This window comes from Ylistrum balloti, unplaced genomic scaffold (genome assembly GCF_031769215.1).
Source record: "Ylistrum balloti isolate Yb309-2 unplaced genomic scaffold, AGI_CSIRO_Ybal_v1 Utg371552, whole genome shotgun sequence".
NCBI classification, from domain to species: Eukaryota; Metazoa; Mollusca; class Bivalvia; order Pectinida; family Pectinidae; genus Ylistrum; species Ylistrum balloti.
The window spans coordinates 625,588-647,695 of record NW_026782798.1 but is presented as its reverse complement, the minus strand read 5'-3'; the positions used below and the strand labels follow the sequence as shown (position 1 = coordinate 647,695).

At 35.6% G+C, this 22,108-nt stretch overlaps 1 protein-coding gene across 1 annotated transcript; it reads right to left on the bottom strand.

The window, feature by feature from the left end:
• Positions 1-14,542: 14,542 nt before the first annotated feature.
• On the bottom strand, positions 14,543-18,866 carry LOC132562948 (zinc finger protein 239-like). Its single transcript, XM_060227726.1, has 2 exons — positions 18,860-18,866; positions 14,543-16,279 (listed from the first exon to the last, which is right to left on the bottom strand). The coding sequence occupies exon 2, from the start codon at positions 16,257-16,259 to the stop codon at positions 15,486-15,488; it is 774 nt and encodes a 257-aa protein (XP_060083709.1). The 5' UTR covers positions 16,260-16,279; positions 18,860-18,866; the 3' UTR covers positions 14,543-15,485.
• Positions 18,867-22,108: the final 3,242 nt, after the last annotated feature.

Here is a 22,108-nt window from a genome sequence, read left to right as displayed (position 1 = left end):
TCCACTACCAACTTCTCCAACGTGAATTGTATTAAAATAGTAATCAGAATCTAAAACAAATCAAGACACAAAAGGCCAGGATGTTCATAAATAGGCCTGCAGCATGTTTGGATGGAGGCTTAAATAAAAAAAAGCATTGAACTACTCTCATGACCGCAAGCTCTGCAATGACCTCTTTTGAAATTTCATCTGCGGTATAGTGTAAAGGAGGGGTATTGATAATTGACCTACTCTCATGGTCACAAGCTCTGCAATGACCTCTTTTGAAATTTCATCTGCGGTATAGTGTAAAGGAGGGGTATTGATAATTGACCTACTCTCATGGTCACAAGCTCTGCAATGACCTCTTTTGAAATTTCATCTGCGGTATAGTGTAAAGGAGGGGTATTGATAATTGACCTACTCTCATGGTCACAAGGTCTGCAATGGCCTCTTTTGAAATTTTACCAGCATTTAAAGTGTTAAGAAGGGGTATTAATAATTGACCTACTCTCATGACCACAAGGTCTGCAATGACTTTTTGAACTATCAGCAGCGGTATAGTGTGAAGAAGATGTTTGATATGGACTTGAAAAACTACCAGAATTTATTTACCCTTCAGTTAATGTCGTCTTTTTACAAGTTGTGTAAAAGATGAACTTACGTACACAGGCCCACTAAACCTCTTTTTTCTGATAAAACATTTGATTTATTTTGTCACAATGAAGACAACTGTCAGCTAAAAGCTATTAATTCCTGCTGTGAAAATTAATTCTCTTGGGTCATTGTGAAAATACTTCAATGTTCCTGTTCATTGAAAATATGCGTAGTTTTTCACTGTTTCAGGTGTCAAACCAAGGAAATTTTTTAATTTTCCAGTGGGCTGTTTAACCCGTCGTGTTGACCGTTAAAGAGTCGGGACCAATCTACGGAAAAGATTTTATGCAAATAAAAACAACCCTGATTTTGAACTTTACAATGGAGATCCACTTCAGCTCCTGTTTACCAGTCAGCATCAATAACTTTAGTAATATAGATTAAGAGAAATGCATAAATAGAAATAAATATTATCACAACATGGTCACTTATACAGGTGGATTTGTGATGTAGAAATTAAGCATCTTTTAAATAAATGGTAAATGTTACAAGGACAAACGCAGCCTGAAGGACACGTTGCTGCACATGAAGGAGCGAAAACTTTCAAATGTGATATCTGTGGAATGACATATAAGGTTGTTTTAGTTTAAAGAAACATAAAAGTTGGCATGCAGACGGTATACCATACAGATGTGATGTATAAGGCAAGGGATTCATGCAGGCTGTTTTTATCAAAGGTCCATTTGAGAACTCATACTGGGGAGACACCATTTCAGTGTAGTAAGTAACATGCATTCGTATAGAAAGCAGCATACAGGGGCAATGTCATGCGTGTACCGTGTATGTGGTGAACAATTTCCATTCTTTTTAGTCGGGCAGACCATCTGAAGTCCCACCTTAATGCACACAAAGGAGAGGAACCGTACAAGTGTGATTTTTGTGGTAAGATATTTAGTTGGAATAGTGATCTACAGGTTTACATCATGATACATACAGGAGCGAAGCCTCACAAATGTAACGCCTGTAGTAAGGGGTTAAGACATATGCCGGAAAGATGCATGCTAGAAGACATACAATGGAGAAGACATATATATGGGCTGTCTGTGGTAAAGGATTTACTTTGAAGAAGATCCTACGGTAACACATGAAGACACTTTATAATTATAATAACACCTGTCCATTCTTTTCACTTCTCATCAATGATTTTAGGATAGTTCGGAGTATATAATAGTAACAGGAGATAGATCTTTGGCGTTGAATGTTCGTTATACTCCTAGCGATGACTGCTTTTTTTTGAGACATCTTTGATTTTGATAATTTAATTTGTTATCACTAGATCTTGTCTTACAACACGGATTTCAGATTTCCTGAAAACAATTTCTCCTGATCCCTAGTTGAAACTTCATTTTTGAGATTGGAAAAAATGTCTGACAGGTGACCATTTTGAACTTGCGATTTTATAGTTTTGTAGAAGTAGGATCCCTGGTGTTGTCACCTGATTCATACATTTCGTCATTTATCAACCGTTTACACAAAAAGAGCTAAGGAGATACAAAAACACTGATAAAATACAAATATGTCAACATAATCTTTCTCAAAACTAAAAGCCAATAAAACTAGGGCAAAATATATGAAAGGAGAATAATACCAGGTGTTCCGAAATAGTAAGCGTCTTCTGTGTCAACGACGACACCTGCAGCGTATAATTCAAGTAAGCAATTCTACGACATCTACCACAGGAATCTAAGAACTTGTTTCTGGCGTATTTTGGCATGTCTCGATATGCAAATAACAATTACAATTACGTGTTGAAAGACTATACTAACATCCCAGGTAGAAATCACATCCTTCTTCCCTCTAGCAATAACACACGTCCATGGTGTATTACATTTACACAGTGAATATCTTTCAATTTTTTTTGCCTATAGAAATATCAGCTGGATTCAGATACTGTGGTACAGCACGTTTTAATTTACCTAGTTATATTTAAATTCTCGATTTCCAACAGGAATGATACTTATAAGTGCAGAAAAGAAAACGGACGAAGCAAAGTGTACGGTGCAATTTCATTGGTTATTTGCTTGGTATCCTTGTTTTTGGGTACAGGAAGTTTTAACATGAGGTATGTTTATGATTATAAACTGTTATACAATTAACAGGAAGCTTTCATTACTAACTTTCAGCTGACTTGGGCGTACTACCCATGCGGTGGTGTCAGTTATTTCCGCGTTCTTTTTCTTCAGATATAAAAAGACTTTCAAAGGACAAGGCAAACATAAGCAATCGACAAGGTATTTATGTAAGTATGAAAGTTTTTTTCTTGTAAAATGAAGACGTTGTTTAAATATTTAAGAAATTCATATTCATATTCATTGGATATAACTGAAAATGTTTGCTCTGAACATTATTGATTTCAAATTCAATTAATTGTTACAACACCTAGGAAACTGAGACCATGATTAGACGAAGGATTTGCATTCCAGGGCACTGTTTATACATTTCAATTTCTCCTTCTCAGCCATATCTTAATTTTTTGTGACTTTTGAATTCGTTGAACACATAGCAGATGTAACAATAAATTTCATCATATCTAATAAACTAGTGTAAAATTGCACTTGAAATGTGACCTGAATATAGTAGTTTGTTTTATGAGTTTTCATGTCCATGTTTCAATAACCGAATCTAAACTCATTTCAAAATAAACTTTTATAAATTTATTTGACAATAAAATGAGTTATTATTTTGACTCTAGTTCGAAAATTTTGTAGTGTTTTGCTGATAATAAGGACTCACAAAGATAGTCTCACGGCAAACCACAAATATTTCATTTTGTTGGATATATATCAGACCACTTAAATAAATTATGGCGAGGGAACTTTTTCAAACCATTAATAATTAATTTATTGGATATACGATTCTTGCGAGAATTTCTTTCGCCACGTACTTAGATATAGCCTATATCCTAAAAAGGACATGGTCAAACATCCAGACAGGGAAGTTGTTTCCATATTCACCGTATTCCACTGACTTGTGTAATTAAGGAAAACACATCTGTGTTTCCGGTTTCTGTCTGAAAAACCTAGATCCAGCAGTATTTATATACAACTGTATTATTAATGGGTTATGCCTGTCCGCGATACATAATACAATAATCGGGGTGAAATGTTTTATAAAAATTAACATATAAAACTGCGTTAGGAGACGATTTATTTTTGGGACATGATTTATTATGTTTTCGTCAGTTTTAGACGAAAAATGAAATATTAAGAGAAAAAAAGAAGCAGGAAGAACTCAAAACTTCAGTCATAACCGTATTCGTCCATGCTATTTCACAGTTCACTTCATAACAGGAAACTTCGATAAGTAACTTCCAACTGACGTGGGCGTAGTACTCATGTGATGTTGTCAGTAACAGTATTTCCATTTTCTTTTTCTTTACATATAAAAGGAATTTTATAAGACAAACTTAACCACGTTATTTTAGATGATAGTGTTAACAGGATGGCGCTGAATGGATTTAGCAGTTTTTAGTAAAGCACAATGGTTCCGGGTGGTCTGATAATCTAATTTAGTCACGATATATTCAGATCAGTTGTTGTTAAGTCGCTGAGATAATTAACATAAAAATTAGTAAAATAATGTAAATACTTATTTATGCAAACATGCAATAAGTTTTTATCCAATGTATCACTGTATCTTAAATGTATATATCCCGCTATTACTTAATATTCCGAGAAAAAAATACCCTTTAGCTGCGTTTTAGCCTCTACTTGCGTTAGCGAAATAAAGGTATTTTTTAAGTAATTGATAAAAAGGAAATGTGTTCACAATCATAATGACGTCTTTCTGACCACGCTGATTTCACGGTTCAACTAAATCAGTCCCGAAGACTGACTTGTTAAGAACCGAGGGTACCAGTAAATTGCATACTTATACCATTTATTCAGCTTCGATAAAGACTCATTTTGCAATATGTATACACAGAAAGGTAAAAATGCTTCAGGGAACAGGCAAACAAAACATTAGGAGATTTTACAGCAATTATTTTTGCCAAAATGTTGAAAAAGAATCTGGGTCAGCAGCAAAAAATTAGGGCCAGTAGGGAAATCAGAAACACAATTTTCCCTAATCATGTGAATACACATACATTTATTGAAAACATTTACTTCGCATTGCTTCTTTGATCCATGCTATATCGTTGATTTGCTTCAGGAACAAACACCAGCCCATGGCAAACTGCCCCCAGCTAGAATCCAGGAAAATTAACAAGTTTTTGGATGAACATGGATTGTCAACTTCCTTTATTGATTATCGCAGAAAAATATGTGCCGGTGCTCTACTTGTCGACAACATAAACAGTTTCTTCGTCGCAGGCAGCAAACGGGAAGCAGTCTGTCCCTTTCTAGACCCCGGATCAGATTTAGACTGTATCTGTGTTCTACCTATATCGGTTGTTTGGGAAACAGAGTCAAGCAATGTAGAACATTTTTCAAATAATAATAGGCTGCCAGTATTCAGTTTGGAAAAAGGATTAAAACCTGGATACAAGTATCTAAGATGTTTGACCAATAAATTTGATGGTCCACTGGTTGCGCAGTTTAGGGGATACAAATACGCCGCAAACACAGTCAAAGAGGCTTTCTTAGCAGCTGATGATGATAAGGATAATTGGGAAATCCATGGTCCAGCTTTAAGCAATTCATCACACTTCAGTGACGGTCAGCATCTTGAGTACGATGGCGTTTTAGCCTTCCATTGTGCATCACTGCCAGGTGACTTTGATGAATGGTGTAAGAGAAAAAGAGATTACGGTTGGCCTCCAGGGTGGATAATAGACGAAACAAAGAAATATGGCTGTTTGTTGGTAGGTGTTGGGCATTATGCTAGTCCAACGAAGCAGATTGAATGGCGCCTTTCCTTAACCAAAACTGAATATCTTCTTACCAAATCGTTTAATCACACCCAAATGAAATGCTATGCTTTGCTAAAATTGGTGTTAAAGTGGATAATCCAACCACAAAGCAAGGAAGCGTTGAGTTCATATCATGTGAAAACTGCAATGTTCTGGATGTCTGAGGAACACGAGAAAGAGTTTTGGAGACCCGAAAACCTTGTCGAATGTTTCATGTGTTCCCTTGTGAAGCTACGTACATATGTTATTAAGAAATGCTGTCCGAACTATTTTTTGACTAAAGTCAATTTGTTTGAAGGAAAACTAGAAGGTAGAATTCACCAGAAAGTGGTAGGGATCTTGGATGATATCATTGCGGAAGGACCTTCTGTTGCATACAGATGCTTGCCACTGAATGCTCAAATGAGTAGTGTAAGATATGATAACTGTATGAACGATTTAGATCAAAGTTTGCATCAGCTTCTCCTTAAAAAAAGACTTGAGGAGATTGCAGCTACTGAAACCTTGTTTAATCAGCACTGTTCTTTCAATGACAGCATGTATCGAACCTGCCACTTTGCTTTGAATGACTGGCATAATGTTAATGAGTCAAACAACAAATCGTCAATATATTCCCTCACATTTTCATCAATAGCTGTGTTGGAAGGTATGGGGCTTCCAAACAAACATCTTTATTCCCTTCAGAAGAAATGGATTGCAAAGTTGCATGGACAGAATTATATTGCTAGAATAAAACTGGCGACGTTATTTTATTACAGAAGACGACTGGGTTATTGCGTCCATCTCCTGTCACTTGTCATCAAATCATTGGAATCAAGCTGCGAGTTCGAAGTTTGTAAAGAGGGAGAAGTTAGTGCTAGGCATGTGGAAATTGAGGGGGTTGAGTGTATCTATCTCTCACAAAGCAACAACGGATTTCGGGTGTCAGAAATTGTGTTCAGTCCCTGTGACCAGCTTCTTATCCCGCCTGATCTACAGAACGAGATGAGGAGACCAAAAACGGTGAACGGTACTCATTACGAAGGCTGGGTATTTGTCGACTCCATAGTGTACGCGTACTACCTGCTGATCGTGACGCTTCATGACATGCGTCGATACAGTAGCATCACCTCTTTGTTCAGACGGTTCCACAAAGTCTACACTCAACAACCTGGCGCCATCCGGATTTTCAGAAAAGAAATAGCTAAACGATTGTACGAGCATGCCTTTATGTTGCTGTGGGCAGCTACTAAAGGGTTTACGAGAGTTTCCACGTGAATATATTTCGCATGTACATGTACAGATTTAGTTTTTCATTATCACCCAGGAACATTTTCTACACTCGTGATAATAATTTCCCTGCATTAATTAATTCAGTCAAATGCAGGGTATGTGACATAATACTTAACAATTATTTCACTATTATTGGTTTGATATGAGAATTTATGGAGTACAAAACGAAATATCGGCCAAGGCGATTTTTTGTTTGTTTGCTTTTTTTTTTAAAAATTACATTTCATTTGAATTTTTTAACCATCCATCTTATATTTAACAAGCATTACAGAAATCCGGCATTTATTAATAGTTTTCTTCGGAAAATGAGGCAAACCGCTTCGTGTTAGCTTCTCCCGTGACACCTTTCTGATTGTTTGCCTCCATGTTTAAAATCACAAATGATAGGCGCTGAAGAGGTAGTTTTTGATTGGTAAAAAAGATGCGTGACGTAAATAGAAATTCCGTTTTATTGAAAATATAACTCAGTGGTGCAATATGATTAATTATCCGGTTTACAGATCATTTAAAAAAGTAGAATACATGACCGTGTCTCGAGAAATGAAAATGCCGAATAAAAACAAAAATGTAATGCTATATAATGAGATATTCCTAGATACTTTCATAATTTCTAAAACACTGTGTCAAGAACAAAGGACTAGTTGATATATCATGTCAGAGCTACATATAGAATGTTAATATTTCATTGTGTCAGAGATTACTTTAGAATGTGTCAGTATCGTATTGTGCCAGAGATAATATGACTACTTATATTGAGAAAAGCTATCGATAACTCAGAATATTGATTAAAATGTCACTTGGTGTGTAAGTGTGCAATTACTTCCATGTATGGTCTATGGTATCTAAATCTTAGAGAGAAAAAATGTCACATGAATGTTTATCATAGATTAAAGAAGACACGGATAATTTAATACTGAAATATAAACAAAGGAATCGACGATTACGAAGGAATGAGAATATATGATAGCATTGATGACATGATATGATAATAAATTGTTCAACTTACTTTATATCAATCGTTTATCATCTGTTCTAATGACGGCGTATTTTTATATTGTAGACACAACTTGAATGGGATATGATATGATGTGATATGAGGGTTGGTGGTTAAACAAGAGGATATATATTATAAAGATATTCAATTAACAACCCTTTGTTATTACTGTATTACTTTTTATTGTGCCTCGACGTTCTTTGATCTAAAGTTGATCTAACTTATCTAAAGTTATCTCCCTTCTATGGAGGTCACCTGCGATATACAATTTAAAATAGGTGTAAAAATATTTTTCAAAACTTTTGCTGTATCTATGGTTATCAATAAAAGATAAAACATTCAAGTCGATTTTAAATAGAGATAAAAATCTTAAATTGATACAATCCAGGATATTTAACCTCACTATCAGTATTTGCATCAACCTGTATCACATTACATGAAGATTGTACAAAAATATATAATGTATAATATATAATGCATCATACAGGTATAAACCACTCCAGAATTTAGTGATGTTTGTAACTGATACCAGAAAAAATAATTTTAAAGCAGGTAGGTAATATTGAACGAATCATAGATTGAACTATGTTGTACCAATTCAGTCCGTGTTTCAGCTAATGAAATATTGTACATATTATTGTTTTATCATTTAAAGCTTGAACTCTTCATAGTCCGTGTTATTTCTTATAAAGTATATGGCCTGTAATATGTAAAGTGGTTTCGTATTGAAGTATTTCTTTATATCGAAGGTGGCCCCATTTGGCATTGTTCATTCTATTAGTGTGTTCTGTCGATAATTTTATTAAAACAAATTGATGGTATGCAACTATCAATTCAATAGATCTCTAAATATAGCCAGTCTTTATGTTTACGGTTTTTTTCTCCTTTGTAGTACAGGCCCTTGTGGGACAGTGGTTGTTGATACGTCACGCATGTATACATTTGTAGGTGTGTACCTGGTGTTTACTTTATACAATACGGAAGTGACGTCACGAATGTACATGTATACAGGTAGATATGACAGATCCTAATGGGTATGTATAATGTTGTGTATAGAGGTTGTTCCTTGATACAGGAAAGCTGGTTTCCCTACATCCACAGAAAGCATTATGTATAAGATCAGTAGAGCAGTCCGTTCGTGTATTTCAAGAACTACTGTACAATCAGTCAGATCTATAAGTGATAGTCAACCTTGTGTAAACGTGTAGAGAGAATCAGCTGACGGTACATACTTGGTATGAAGAGACTGTAAGTGTACACCCGTTTTTGTTTAAAGTCGTCAGTCATCCATTAAGTTTTATTGACATTTTGACTGCAGTATATACGGTCTTAGGGAACAATTATCGTCATTCCTCATATTGTGCAGCATGGCCACAATATCACATGATTATTCGTCGTATCATGTACACACACACATCCAATAAATAAGATATATCCTGCGTTTAAATACAACAAGAATACTTGATTTACTCGGTACGTCCACGCACGAAGCTTCTCTTGTCAATATGCTAAAGTCTGATATGACGCTACTTGAAATTTTCACAATAAACATAGACTACGTAGACTTGATGTTAATCTCATTCCAGACCTACTTTCTTGCCTATGCAGAACGACGTATGACACAACCTATACATCTCCTTTATCCGGGCGCGACTATTTACCCAAATACACCCAAGTATACCCAAATACACCCAAATCTTTCACAAATATACCCAAATAAAGCAAAATCTTACCCAAATATACGCAAATTAAGCGAAATCTTACCCAAATATACCCAAAATCTACCCAAACATACCGAAATCTTACCCAAATATACTCAAATAAAGCCAAATCGATTTACAGGAACGTGCCGTAACGGGCCCTGTATTATCATGGACGTATATCTGTTATATACGTTCCTGGTATTATATTTTATTACTAATAAACGATATACACATGATCAAATAGACTATCTTTGTCTAATTTTAGCTTCCATTTACTAAGGCAATTCATATAAATTCCGTAATACCATATAGGCTAACGGGCAGAAACGGACAAAAATGAAGCGGGAACGAATTTGTGTATATTTGGGTACGATTTGGCTTTATTTGGGTATATTTGGGTAAGATTTTGGTATATTTTGGTAAGATTTTGGTATATTTGGGTGTATTTGGGTATATTTGGGTATGATTTGACTTTATTTGGATGCATTTGGGTATGTTTGGGTATATTTGGGTGTATTTGGGTATATTTGGGTAGATTTTGGGTATATTTGGGTACGATTTGGCTTTATTTGGGTGTATTTGGGTATAATTGGGTAAATCGTCACGCCGCCTTTATCCTCTTATTTACTAGTAAAATTCACTCGCGGTAAATAAACAAAGCTTCTTATTAACAAATGGATAACGAAGCAGTCCATGCTTGTGATCCAAATTAAAATTCGCGCCTATTCTTTACAGTTATGTACATGTCATTATAAAAACTAATTTCATCCATTATTTTCACTTATGTTCAAATTACGTTGCATGGTCGTGTTCGTAGAAACAGTCGGACATTCTGTTGGTTTAATCCCTGTTCAATATAACTTATAATATATGATCGACTGCTCGACATATACCGATAAACAGTTGGAGTGATACTAACAACGGCACCACATCATCGGAACTTTCACAGCGACGTACACATACCAGATAAAAGCACATATCTATGTATTAAGATAAAATCACAAATTCTACCGCCTGCACACAAAAATGATCTACCCGGGCTTAAATGCTTATTATCATTGATGTTCATTGCTTTCCCTTCCACAACACACACACACAAAGCATAAGAAAAGTCAGTGTGTGGGGTATATTAAGTTGTATTATGTGATAACAGCAACCAATAGCTAGTGCAGAATTCGTGATATCTGAAAGCAATAACTAGCGCCGAATTATCTGTACTGACGTCCTATCTTTAAAAAAATTGTGGTATCTGTCAGATAACAGACAGTCTGTGTCGCAGTTGATAAATGTCTAAATTAAGCCGTTAGGCGTGTTTGCTATCAAGCATGTTTTGTTCACTTCATTGGTCGAATTCCAAATTTGTCAGATTGACAGTAGGTAACGTCTCATCCTACACCACCTGGAACCATGCAAGAGCAAGCTATCGAAGTCGTGGCTCTTTCGGAAAGCATTTTCATATTGGACAAAAGTTATTTTTGCGAACCACTCCAGATATTAACCGTATATTCTTATTGCCAATTTAATAGATTAGATAGAATAAGGACATTGAAGATGTGTAACAACTCTATAGAATGTATATCAGAAATGTTAACCTTATTCCCGACATACCGATACATTATCCGTTAACATCCTATCGGTCAAACAGGGCTTTTCAATTGATTTTGTGTTACTAAAACTTTGTCTTGTACATTTTAACGTATTATTAATGAAAACTTCGGAACTTTTACTACTTACAAAAACGTCAACTTAATGATAAATTCGTAGTAACTTCACAAAGTCCCTTTCAATGTATGAACTCGAAAGATAAACACTTTTCTTGTGTTTATTTTAGGGTTCATTAACCGACATGGACATCGGACGTTCTCGAATACCAAATCAACTGAATCGCGTTTTGGACGGATACGGGTTTTCCAGAAGCTTCATCGATTATCGTAGAAGAGCATCTAACCTCTTTCATCCTTTCCCAAAAGCTGATTTCCACATGATGTGTGTTGGTAGCAAAAGGGATGCTTTTTGAATTTTCTTTTTGCCAGTACTTACATTTGATGAAAGCAGTCTCGACGCAGCCAATGATTTTATTTCATCTAAAGCCAACTTAAAACTCCCTGTGTTACTTTTGGAAAGTGGACCAAACCATGGATACAAATACTTGCAATGCTTATCGTATGGGTCTCAAATCCTCCCGAAAGATTGCACTAAATTTAGAGGAGGGATATACTTTCTTAACACATACAAACAGAATTCGTTGCCTGCGAACCAACTTGATTTTGTGTACGAAACTCATGGGCCAGCTGTTCATGGTACCGTGTTGTGTGACGAAAGAGAAAATATCAGTTTAGAGGTAGATGCTGTTTTAGCCTTACATTGTCCCTTTCTACCTTTTGAATTCAACGAATGGTGTAACAGGAAGAGGAACTACAAATGGCCTCCCGGGTGGATTATAGATGCTACAAAGAAATACGGCTGTCTCGTTGTTGCTGTTGGACACAAATCTAGTGACACAGAAGCGTTGGAGTGGCGTTTGTCTTTGACCAAAACGGAGTGTCTCCTTACTAAATCATTCAATCATGTTCAGATGAAATGTTACGTTTTGATGAAATTGGTGTTGAAGTGGATAATCCAGCCACAAATGAAGGAACCACTGAGTTCATACCATGTTAAAACTGTAATGTTCTGGATGTGCGAGGAGCGAGAGAGAGATTTCTGGAGACCAGAAAATCTGACCGGCTGCTTTATTTCTTCTTTGATGAAGCTGAAATCGTACGTGGAAAACAAAAATTGTCCGAGTTATTTCATGACTAATGTTAATTTATTGGAAGGAAAACTAGAAGGGGACATTCATAAAGAAATCCTCGAAATCTTGGGTGGTATCATCGCAGAAGGCCCTACAGTGGTGTACCGATGTTTACCCCTGAATGTACAAATGAATGATGTGAGATGTGAACATCTAAACGGGGAATCATGCGAATGTTTACATAAATATTTACTTTACAAGAGGATTAAGGAAATCGATTTCATTTGTACTAAATTTAGGGATGAAAAATCAAATATACCCCAAGGCAAGGAACTCTACACGACATCTCATTTCTGTCTTAGAGATTGGCATGCTATCAATGAGATTCAAAACGGTTCATTATGTGATTCCATTACGTTCAGTGCCATGTCAGTGTGCGAGGAGATGGTCTTTCCAAACAAATTGATATATTCTTTACAAAAGGAAATTGTTTCAAAGTTACGTGTAAATGGATATGTTGCTCGGATAAAACTAGCGACGTTATTTTATTACAGAAGACGACTAGGTTATTGCGTCCCTCTCCTGTCATTTGTCATCAAATCAATGGAGGCAAGCCAGGAATTTGAACTGTGTACACAAGGAGATCAGGTCACTGCGACACATCCTGTAAATATAGAGGGGATTGAGTGTGTCTATCTCACACAAAACAACAAAGGATTTCAGGTGTCAGAAATAGTTTTCAGTCCCTGCGACCAGCTTCTTATACCGCCTGATCTACAGAACGAGATGAAGAGACCAAAAACAGTGAACGGTACTCATTACGAAGGCTGGGTATTTGTCGACTCCATAGTGTACGCGTACTACCTGCTGATCGTGACGCTTCATGACATGCGTCGATACAGTGGTATCACCTCTTTGTTCAGACGGTTCCACAAAGTCTACACTCAACAACCTGGCGCCATACGGATTTTCAGAAAAGAAATGGCAAAACGATTGTACGAGCATGCCTTTATGTTGGTGTGGGCAGCTACTAAAGGTTTCACTAAACTTTCAGTGTGATCATAGTTAAAACAGGTTTCATTCATTTCTCAGAAATATTCAGCCTTGTATCCCAATGTCGCTAATGTAATCAATAATTACCTTCCAAAAAGTATAAATGATTGATATTGCGCACTGCTTTTAAAGACTGGTTTCATTTTTGTCAATGACAACAATGCGAAATAACAAAATCAAGTCATTAAAATAGAAAGGGTGTTTGATAGAATGAACATAGTCAACATTGAGACAAATAATGTATCTTGGTTTACAAATGGATTAAATAATTATGACTAATTTACATCCAATATTTTTTTCAAAATTAATACATTGTAAAGGTTGTTTTATTCGATGATTCAAATTTTTGCAGTTATATATTTTTCATGAAAATGAAGGAAACCTTTGTGGCAATCTCCTTTTTCAGAGTGTCATTTTCTTACATAATGAAAAACAAAACCTGACGTACATTGTATGTTATAACTTCTTCAGTATTGAACTAGAAAGTCAGTGAAGTAAGGCTGCTTATTCGAATGCTGCTTCAACCTCGTATCGTGGTCTTCTTTTTAAAGTTTATGTAAAATTGAGATTGCAGAGATCACTGGCAAATTCTAGGTCGAGTAAAGAGCTGTACAATGTGTATAAAAAAGTTCAATACAATATCTAGGTCTAGTCCTACTTTATCTTATTCTGTATCTATATTTAATATTTAATATCTAATCGGATCAACATGACACATGTTGACCACAAACCTAGTCAACAAATGTATACTGTTTTATACATGTGATCTCTGATATAATTCAAATTTTTTACACTGTTGGACCAGTAAAATATAGATGTAAGGGTCGGTTGGAAAGGATTTTTCATAATAATTGCTGGTTTTTGCCATCGACTTCTGAAGTATCCATATTGATAAGGGAATAGTTTGTACTCATGTTCAAGTTATGTAAAACTTGTATGTGTGCATTTATATCTATATATATATGTATGTATGGAAATCGGTCTTTCTTGTTTTTCTGTGAAACTGAGTAAGAGTTGCACTTATAAACAGATGGACAGACATACTAGGTGATTCCTATATACTCTTCCTATAACACTTCTTTGCAGAGGAGATCAAAAAAGAAAAACAAAAATAAACAAGTACTAGTGCTGCTAAGGATCATCATCAACACTGATAGTAGAAGAGTTTTTCTTTTTGGCCAAAATGTTGAAAAAAAATAGCATAAATATAGCAACAGTTGGAAACACAGACATTGACAGACACAGACAGATTTTTTTGCCTTAACAGAAAACATTACAAAATTATATTTTACCTATAGGATATTTATTGATCATTAAACACGAACACTCAGACATACATTTCAACACCTTGTTCCTATCTTACTGGACATATATCTGATCAATAACAACATGCAATGGCATTTCAGTTTTTGATTGTACACATGTCTAGATCTTTAATTGAGTAACGTACACTCATTCTGTGTTAGTCAAAAAAGCTCATCTGCAATTAAGTAATTTCTGTGGGTCAAGGCCATTTGCTTGAACAACCTTGGTGGCCCTTCATCTCAGCATGTTATGGGTCAAATATCAGTGTCCAGGTCCTCTTGGTTATTTATAAGGAGAATTCATTTCATATGTAGAAGTTGATGTCAGACCACAGACAGACAACTGATGCTGTGTCATTGTATAATCTTGCATGCCCATTGGCAGTTTTCCTTTGATATCTCCGAGATGATTGAAGCATCTGACTCACGAATAAATGGTCACTTATTAATTGGCTGGACTGAACTTTCACTTAATTCACCACTATAGGGATATTCAAATTATGGTATCCACCTAGCAAGCTGAAACAATTTACCTCACAAATAACGAACGTACAATGATAAATCACCTCAAAAGTATCAGAACTACAACGGCAATTACCCCATAAGTAAGGGATATTGCAACAACAAATCATCGTCCCACAAGTTTCCCTGAGCCAGATTGACTGTGGTCTAGATACCATATCATAAACCTACTTACCTTTAAACACTTTAAACAGGTGCACTTACACTTTTAAATGAATTTATTCAGCTAGGATGTAGAATGTAGAACCTTACAACCTATATATTAATACATGTATTATTAATCATCACATGTACACTTGTGTTTCTGTATATGATGTTGCCATCTAGACACTTTTCCACAGATATCACACTTGTAAGGCTTCCCTTTCGTATGTAAAGTGTAGAATACATTCACCTTATTTTCCTTATTAAATCCTTAACCATAGACATCGCACATGTATGCACACTCTCCTGTATGCATTCTCATGTGTTTGTGTAAGCCACTTGATTGTTTAAATTTTTTGCCACACACATCACACATGTAAGGCCGCTCTCCTGTATGTGTTCTCATGTGTTTCTGTAGATCACCTGACCAAACAAACCCATTACCACATACATCACACATGTATGGTTTCTCACCTGTATGTGTCCTGAGATGTCCCTGTAGGGCAACTAACTGACAAAATCTCCTATTACACACATCACACTTGTGAGGCTTCTCTCCTGTATGTATCCTATTGTGCATTTTAAGTGAAGTTGCTTCATTAAACCCCTTACCACAGAATTCACACTTGTGTCGTCTCTGTTCTGAATGTGTTCTGAGGTGTACCTTTAGGGTACTTGTCCGAATATAGGCCTTACCACATACATAGCACTCATAAGGCTTTTCTCCTGTATGTAGCCTGAAGTGTCCTTCTAGAGTATCGGACTGAATAAATCCCTTACCACAGATACCACACTTGTACGGCTTCTCTCCTGTATGCATCTGCAAGTGTTTTTGAAGTCCATACAAGACATAAAACTCCTTACCACAATCACCACACTTGTATGGTTTCTCTCCTGTATGTGTCCTGAGATGTGTCTGGAGGGTACTAGGCCGCGGGAAATCCTTACCACAGACTTCACACTTGTGTCGCTTACCTCCTGGACGTTTTCTGATTTGCTCCTGTTGCATGTTTGTCTGGGCAAACCCAATTTCTTCTGACATCATATGTGAATTGTTAACTTCTCCTGAACATATAAAAATATATAAAATAATAAACATTAACTTCAATTATTTTACAACAATTGGGAAACATGTTATTGAACTAACCACTCTTTTTAGCCCATATGGAAGCATGCCATAGAGTCTTATGGTGGGATTAAACTGAAGTACACCCATGTGGTTGACCAGGTATTCCCCTATGCTCACTTCTGTTTTGGGAATCAAATTTAGGCAGGTGCCCCCTCATCTTTCCATAGCCTTTCAGGAATCCAATCCTGATGTCTAGGTAAAAAGTGAGCATGTAACTTCATATATCTAATTCACAAGGAAACTTGATCATGATGACATGGGAGTCTTAATCTTGGATAGGTTTTTTTTCAAATCTCTGATTTCTTTTCTAAAATCAGTAAAGATGGCTGTGGTAACCTTAGGTACACTCACTAAACTGATGAAGTTGCATATAGTACAAGTATAGTAATCAACATATTTATTTTTCTTAAATAATTTTTTGACTTATTCAGATTATTATACATGTTTGTAAACACGATTACTTCACAGATTTTTTTTCATTGGACAAAAGCTTAAATATAATCATGTGATTAAAGCAAATTGTAAGGGCTTTAACTTGTAGTGTATACCGAAAGGATTGTTGTGAATACATGTACATTGTAGATAGACAAGAATAACCGAGAACTACTACTACTATACATAACAAGACAATACACATCCAGCTGCAGTCTTACACAGAAATAATTATATCTGATTCAATAAAAAGAGAGAACACTTGAAATATTTATGAAATTTACACCTCTTGATTTATCTTATCTACAGTGTTTGATCTCCGACACTGTTATTTTACTGCATTGAGGCCAGTCTGGGCCATATAAGTGCTATGTATGTATGTCTACATAGGTACATATACAGCAAAACCTTACTTCTTGATTAATTGAAGACCACTTTTAATTAAAAGTAAGATCAGTTCTAAGAAAAGACACGAAGGTTTGCATTGAATTTCACCTTACTAATCAGACCACTGATCAACCACATGATATCCTGGTGTGTATATACTCTTCAGGTGTTTCTGTCTGATCAGTTACCAAGGGGTACATTTATATGGTATAGACATTTCATTGTGACCATTTTGTTGAATAGTATTACATGTACCATTGACCTAGAACACAGGTGATTTGGGTTACTGTAACATATGACACTTCCCCAGAGAATATCGTCCCAGATAGGCCATCAATATATCATCGGATGACAGTGTTTTGTTGGCATCTGTTCAGTGAATAAAAATCGGCCATGAATAATAGGCCACACATTCTTGCAATTTCTTTTGCAATGGAAGTTCAAACATGTACATCTTACATTGAAAAAATAATGATTTTAAAACAATTGTTTTTGATGACTGCTTTCTTATTCAATTTAACCAGGGACGTCTATGACTGATTTAACAAGTGAGTTGTAGAGCGACACATGAGAAAATAATCTTATTTGAAAAGTTTGTGATACGAAAAACTGTTAAGAAATATTTGAGAAACAAAGATAAAAGAATAAAAATCTTAATCTTACCCATTTGAAAAGATGCACACAGAAAAACATTTCCAACATAAATGAAATGATTATATTTGGATATCTTTTATTGAATTGTCATTCCTGTTGTAAATGATGATTTTGTTGTAAATTTTGTGCACTTTTGGGCCACTGTTAGGCTTACTCAAACTCTGTAATCAGTGATATCACCAAAAACGGAAGTATAGACACGTTCCCGATATACATGTCTGTCATTATTTCTGGTGAGCGAATTTGAGGTCGTATTTGATATCTTTCAGAAAAAATACTGGCGTTTCACCGATCACTTTATTGAATACATTTCTTAATTTGATGTCGCATTGTCATCGAGATACGATTATTATGGGGTCCGAAACTGAAGCGGCAAAGATTTCACACACTTGTAGTTGTCAAACTGTTACTCAATTACATTGTAAGCCATTGGTACTTGGTTTTTAATAAAAATGTGTTTTAGTAAACATAACCTTCATATTACACAACCTTTCGAGTAGTGCAATGTGAATGCAATGTTTAATGAAAACACGATTTCATTGAAACCATGTACGTCGTGTAAACCTCCACAAACTATTATGGCTACGTCGTCTAACCAGGGACGTAAATAACAGTTATCTACGTCCCAGGCCCCACTTGTATAAAACATCTCAACTTCAGATTTCCTCAAGTCGAGATTTTCCTCAGCTGATATCTCTTCAAAAACGGCTTGTATAAAATTTTCTCAAGGAACAGGAGGAAGGCATCGGCTAGAATGTCCTGAAATTCCTTGAGGAATTTTCATACAAGATATTTTCAAGGAAATATTAGCTGAGGAAAATCTCGACTTGAGGAAATCTCAAGTTGAGATGTTTTATACAAGTGGGACCTGGTCTAACCAAGTATCGTAAGAGCGACTGTAATTTGTTCAATATCGATATGTTTACATGTTTTTGAATATCCGTATAGTCTATTTAAATACTAATGTTTCAAAATTAAGACATTGCTTATGTGACAATACATATTCGATATCGTACTGTGACAATGATTCATTTTCCACTTACCAACACTGGCGTTAAGCTGGCCGGCAATAACTCAATCTCTAGCCGGATCAACGTATTCATACTTCCGGTTCTCTTATCGGATAGTCTTGTCTGGTATCAAGCATAACTACTTGAAGAGCAGCAAGTACCAGCGTTTTAACATAGGCCAGGTGGATATTTATATGCCTTGCTAATGACGATTGCTTGTTGAATCCAAAAAAATACATAATTTTTTTTTTCACACGCAGGTTAAATTTGTTTAGTTTCATTCAAAGAATTTATCCTATTTTTCAGAATTTCATTAGGACCGAGATAAAGTGAAGTGTGAATCTATAACCAGCAACATTAAAGTATTGTAGGTAATATGTATTTTTTAAATTTCAGTTTATTCCTACATATCACTAATCTATTCCCATTGTTATAAGAAAATCTTCAACTGACTTAAATGCTGATGCAAAACAGATTTTAAAATCATTAATCAATTTTAATATACTGTACTGTATACCAAACAATTATTGTTAGCATGCAATGAACAGTATATATAAATGACATAATTTTTCTTTTATCAGGTTTGATATAAACCAGAAAATCCCGATCTCAACTACTGTTAGTCCAAATATGGCTTCTCCATTAGGTTTGTCTTTTTACAATAGTCTAATTGCTAACTATTATCAATTGACTTAAATTCTTAACCACAATTTAGATATTCTATACACTTTTTCAATGAACATTGTTCTTTGAACAGATGAAGTATGTCAGAGTTTATTACCATGGCTGTGGTTATTTACTTATGTGGACCAAGATTATTTTTTTGCTGAAATGCATTTAAAAAGTTCCTCATGGTACAGTCTACAGTACATTGTATTTGCCTGTCATGTGTTTTAAAATGTATGTACATGTAACAATTATTTCCACCCAGGTAATCATGACTCTGCATTCTTCAGATATATGAAGTATAGTAATATTCTTGATGCTTTGTGGGGTTTCTGTTGTTGTGTTTCAGGTTATGGATATGGTTACGTCTTTATCAGCGAGGTACATAGAGTAACAAATGATACCAGACTTTGATCATTACGTGATTGTGCTGGAAACTCTTTTTTCTTAAATTCTCTAAATAGACATTAGAAACATTGCTATCAGATTTTTTTCTCTGATTTACAAAATGCCATTTCACACTGATGTCTTTGCAGGTCCACATACTTATGATGGAATTGTTAAAGTAGACATGAAAGTAACTAGGTAGGTTTTGTTTTAAAAACAAAAACAAAATGAGGATAATGTTTGCTTTTCTACCATACTGCGAATGATAATGGTAAAGACCTTTAGCAAAGATCTTGAAATTCTGGCATCCAGTGAAAAAATTCATCTAAAGTATTTAGCACCATTGTTCATTTATAATGCCAGCGACATGACTTTGACCTTGAGACTTGAGAGAGCACTGAATGAAGTTTGAGTGGAACTGATAAAAAAGAACTTTTCTGACAATATAACCCAAAAAGACAAATTGGTGAGATGACAGACTAACGGACGGACTTCAGAAGTCTAAGCTGATTAAATTTACTATGAACATTTTTTCGTGAAATTTTGCACTCAGCGTTATATTACTTTAATTGCATCATCATCTGTTTGATTACATATAATCAATGTAGCCCAGGTGTGATCTATTTAAACCTTAACCAGCTACAGGCAAATGAATCACAGAAACATTGCCATATGCAAGACACAGGGTCATGATACTGTTCAATCGCAACATCAAAGCAACACAATGATGGTAACAGATTGTACCTGCACTCTACAGGGTCACAAGTCTGTTCAATGTAAGCAATGATGAGTTTGTATTTGATCTATGAGGCTCCGAAGTAATATCAAGAACAAGAAGTAATCAAAGATAAAGCGTAGTTCAACAACAATATCCTACCTTGTCTGTTTCATTCTGATACATGAAACATGTATTATAACTTTCAACTATAATAGCATAATGTGACTGCACACTATCGTGATTCTCAAAAATTCACGACAGAAACTTTATAACGCCTCCCCCGCCCCTCCTCGAACAGATATGAAGAACCTCCGGTTGCTCGGTCATTCAAATGCACACCGTCATTCTCAAAGCATGAAATGGGTATATTTTTATGGCGCCACACCGAAATCCGAGTGCATGATTGTAATATACGGAATTCCAGTATTTCGTTCACGGATTTTCTCTTGATTTCGAACATGCCAGGAGAAATAATCCGTGTCCGATGACGAATTAGCTTAGAACCAGTGCAAATGGTCAGGTGAGGCATTTCAGACATGACGGAATGACAACATCCGAGAAGTGCGCCAAACCACGTGTTCAGCCGAATAATTCCAGTCAATATAAGATCCTCCAAGCTGAATAAAAATCAAATCCGGCATAAAAGTGAATAGCTGGTTACGTCACGTTAATAGGTCCTTCGCCTTGGCAACACCCTCCCCTATAAACTTCGTCACAGTGGTGCCATAGACGAATTCATCCTTCACTATTCGGGCAATGTGACTGGATCCCATTGATGGCGATACGATGAAGTTTCTTCTTCGGGTGGACAATCGATTCTCCACCAGAAAAAGAAACTTTTCTGTCACCTTCGCCGCCAAGACACATGGTCAACTTCATGCTTTTATCAAAAGACATGATGAACTAATTAGATTATACTTAGTATTTATAATATCTAGAAGTTCACCTGTAAATTAATGCGTTTGTCTCAGTATTTTCTGATTTCAAAAAGACGCGGTGAGACTAACTTCCGGTAATTTCTGCTAGTTTAAAGTAGTCGATAACCTTATTGCGGACTAGCTTGACTTTACCTACAAAGATATGTTATTGTTGTGCCGGAAGTTCTTGGCAACGAGTACACAACTTGCTGGCAAACGGACAGTCCGGAGTTTTTCTCTTTCGGGAGTTTGTAATAAATAAATAGATGAACAATAATAATAATAATAAAAACAAACAAACAAACAACATTTTCGTGTACGATCACATCATAGTTGTGTAAACAAAACATCCAGTTTTCTAAATAACTTGTCGAACCAGATCTGAAAATATATCTGTAAGAAATAAGAAACATCTCCTCTGTAACATAATAACATGGACTTAAAATAGCCATCTATTCGATCAGTCCCTGTCTATTCTAAGTCCCTGATAATATTTTATAGAGATTACTAAACCTGAAGCTAATCTAGGTACAGCATCGACTGAAACAAAGCATCAGCGATGCTTAAATATGTCCCCATAAGTTTATCATCCCG

Coding starts and splice junctions, on each gene's coding strand:
- LOC132562948 (XM_060227726.1), bottom strand. CDS start 16,259: ATGATGTCAGAAGAAATTGGGTTTGCCCAGACAAACATGCAACAGGAG.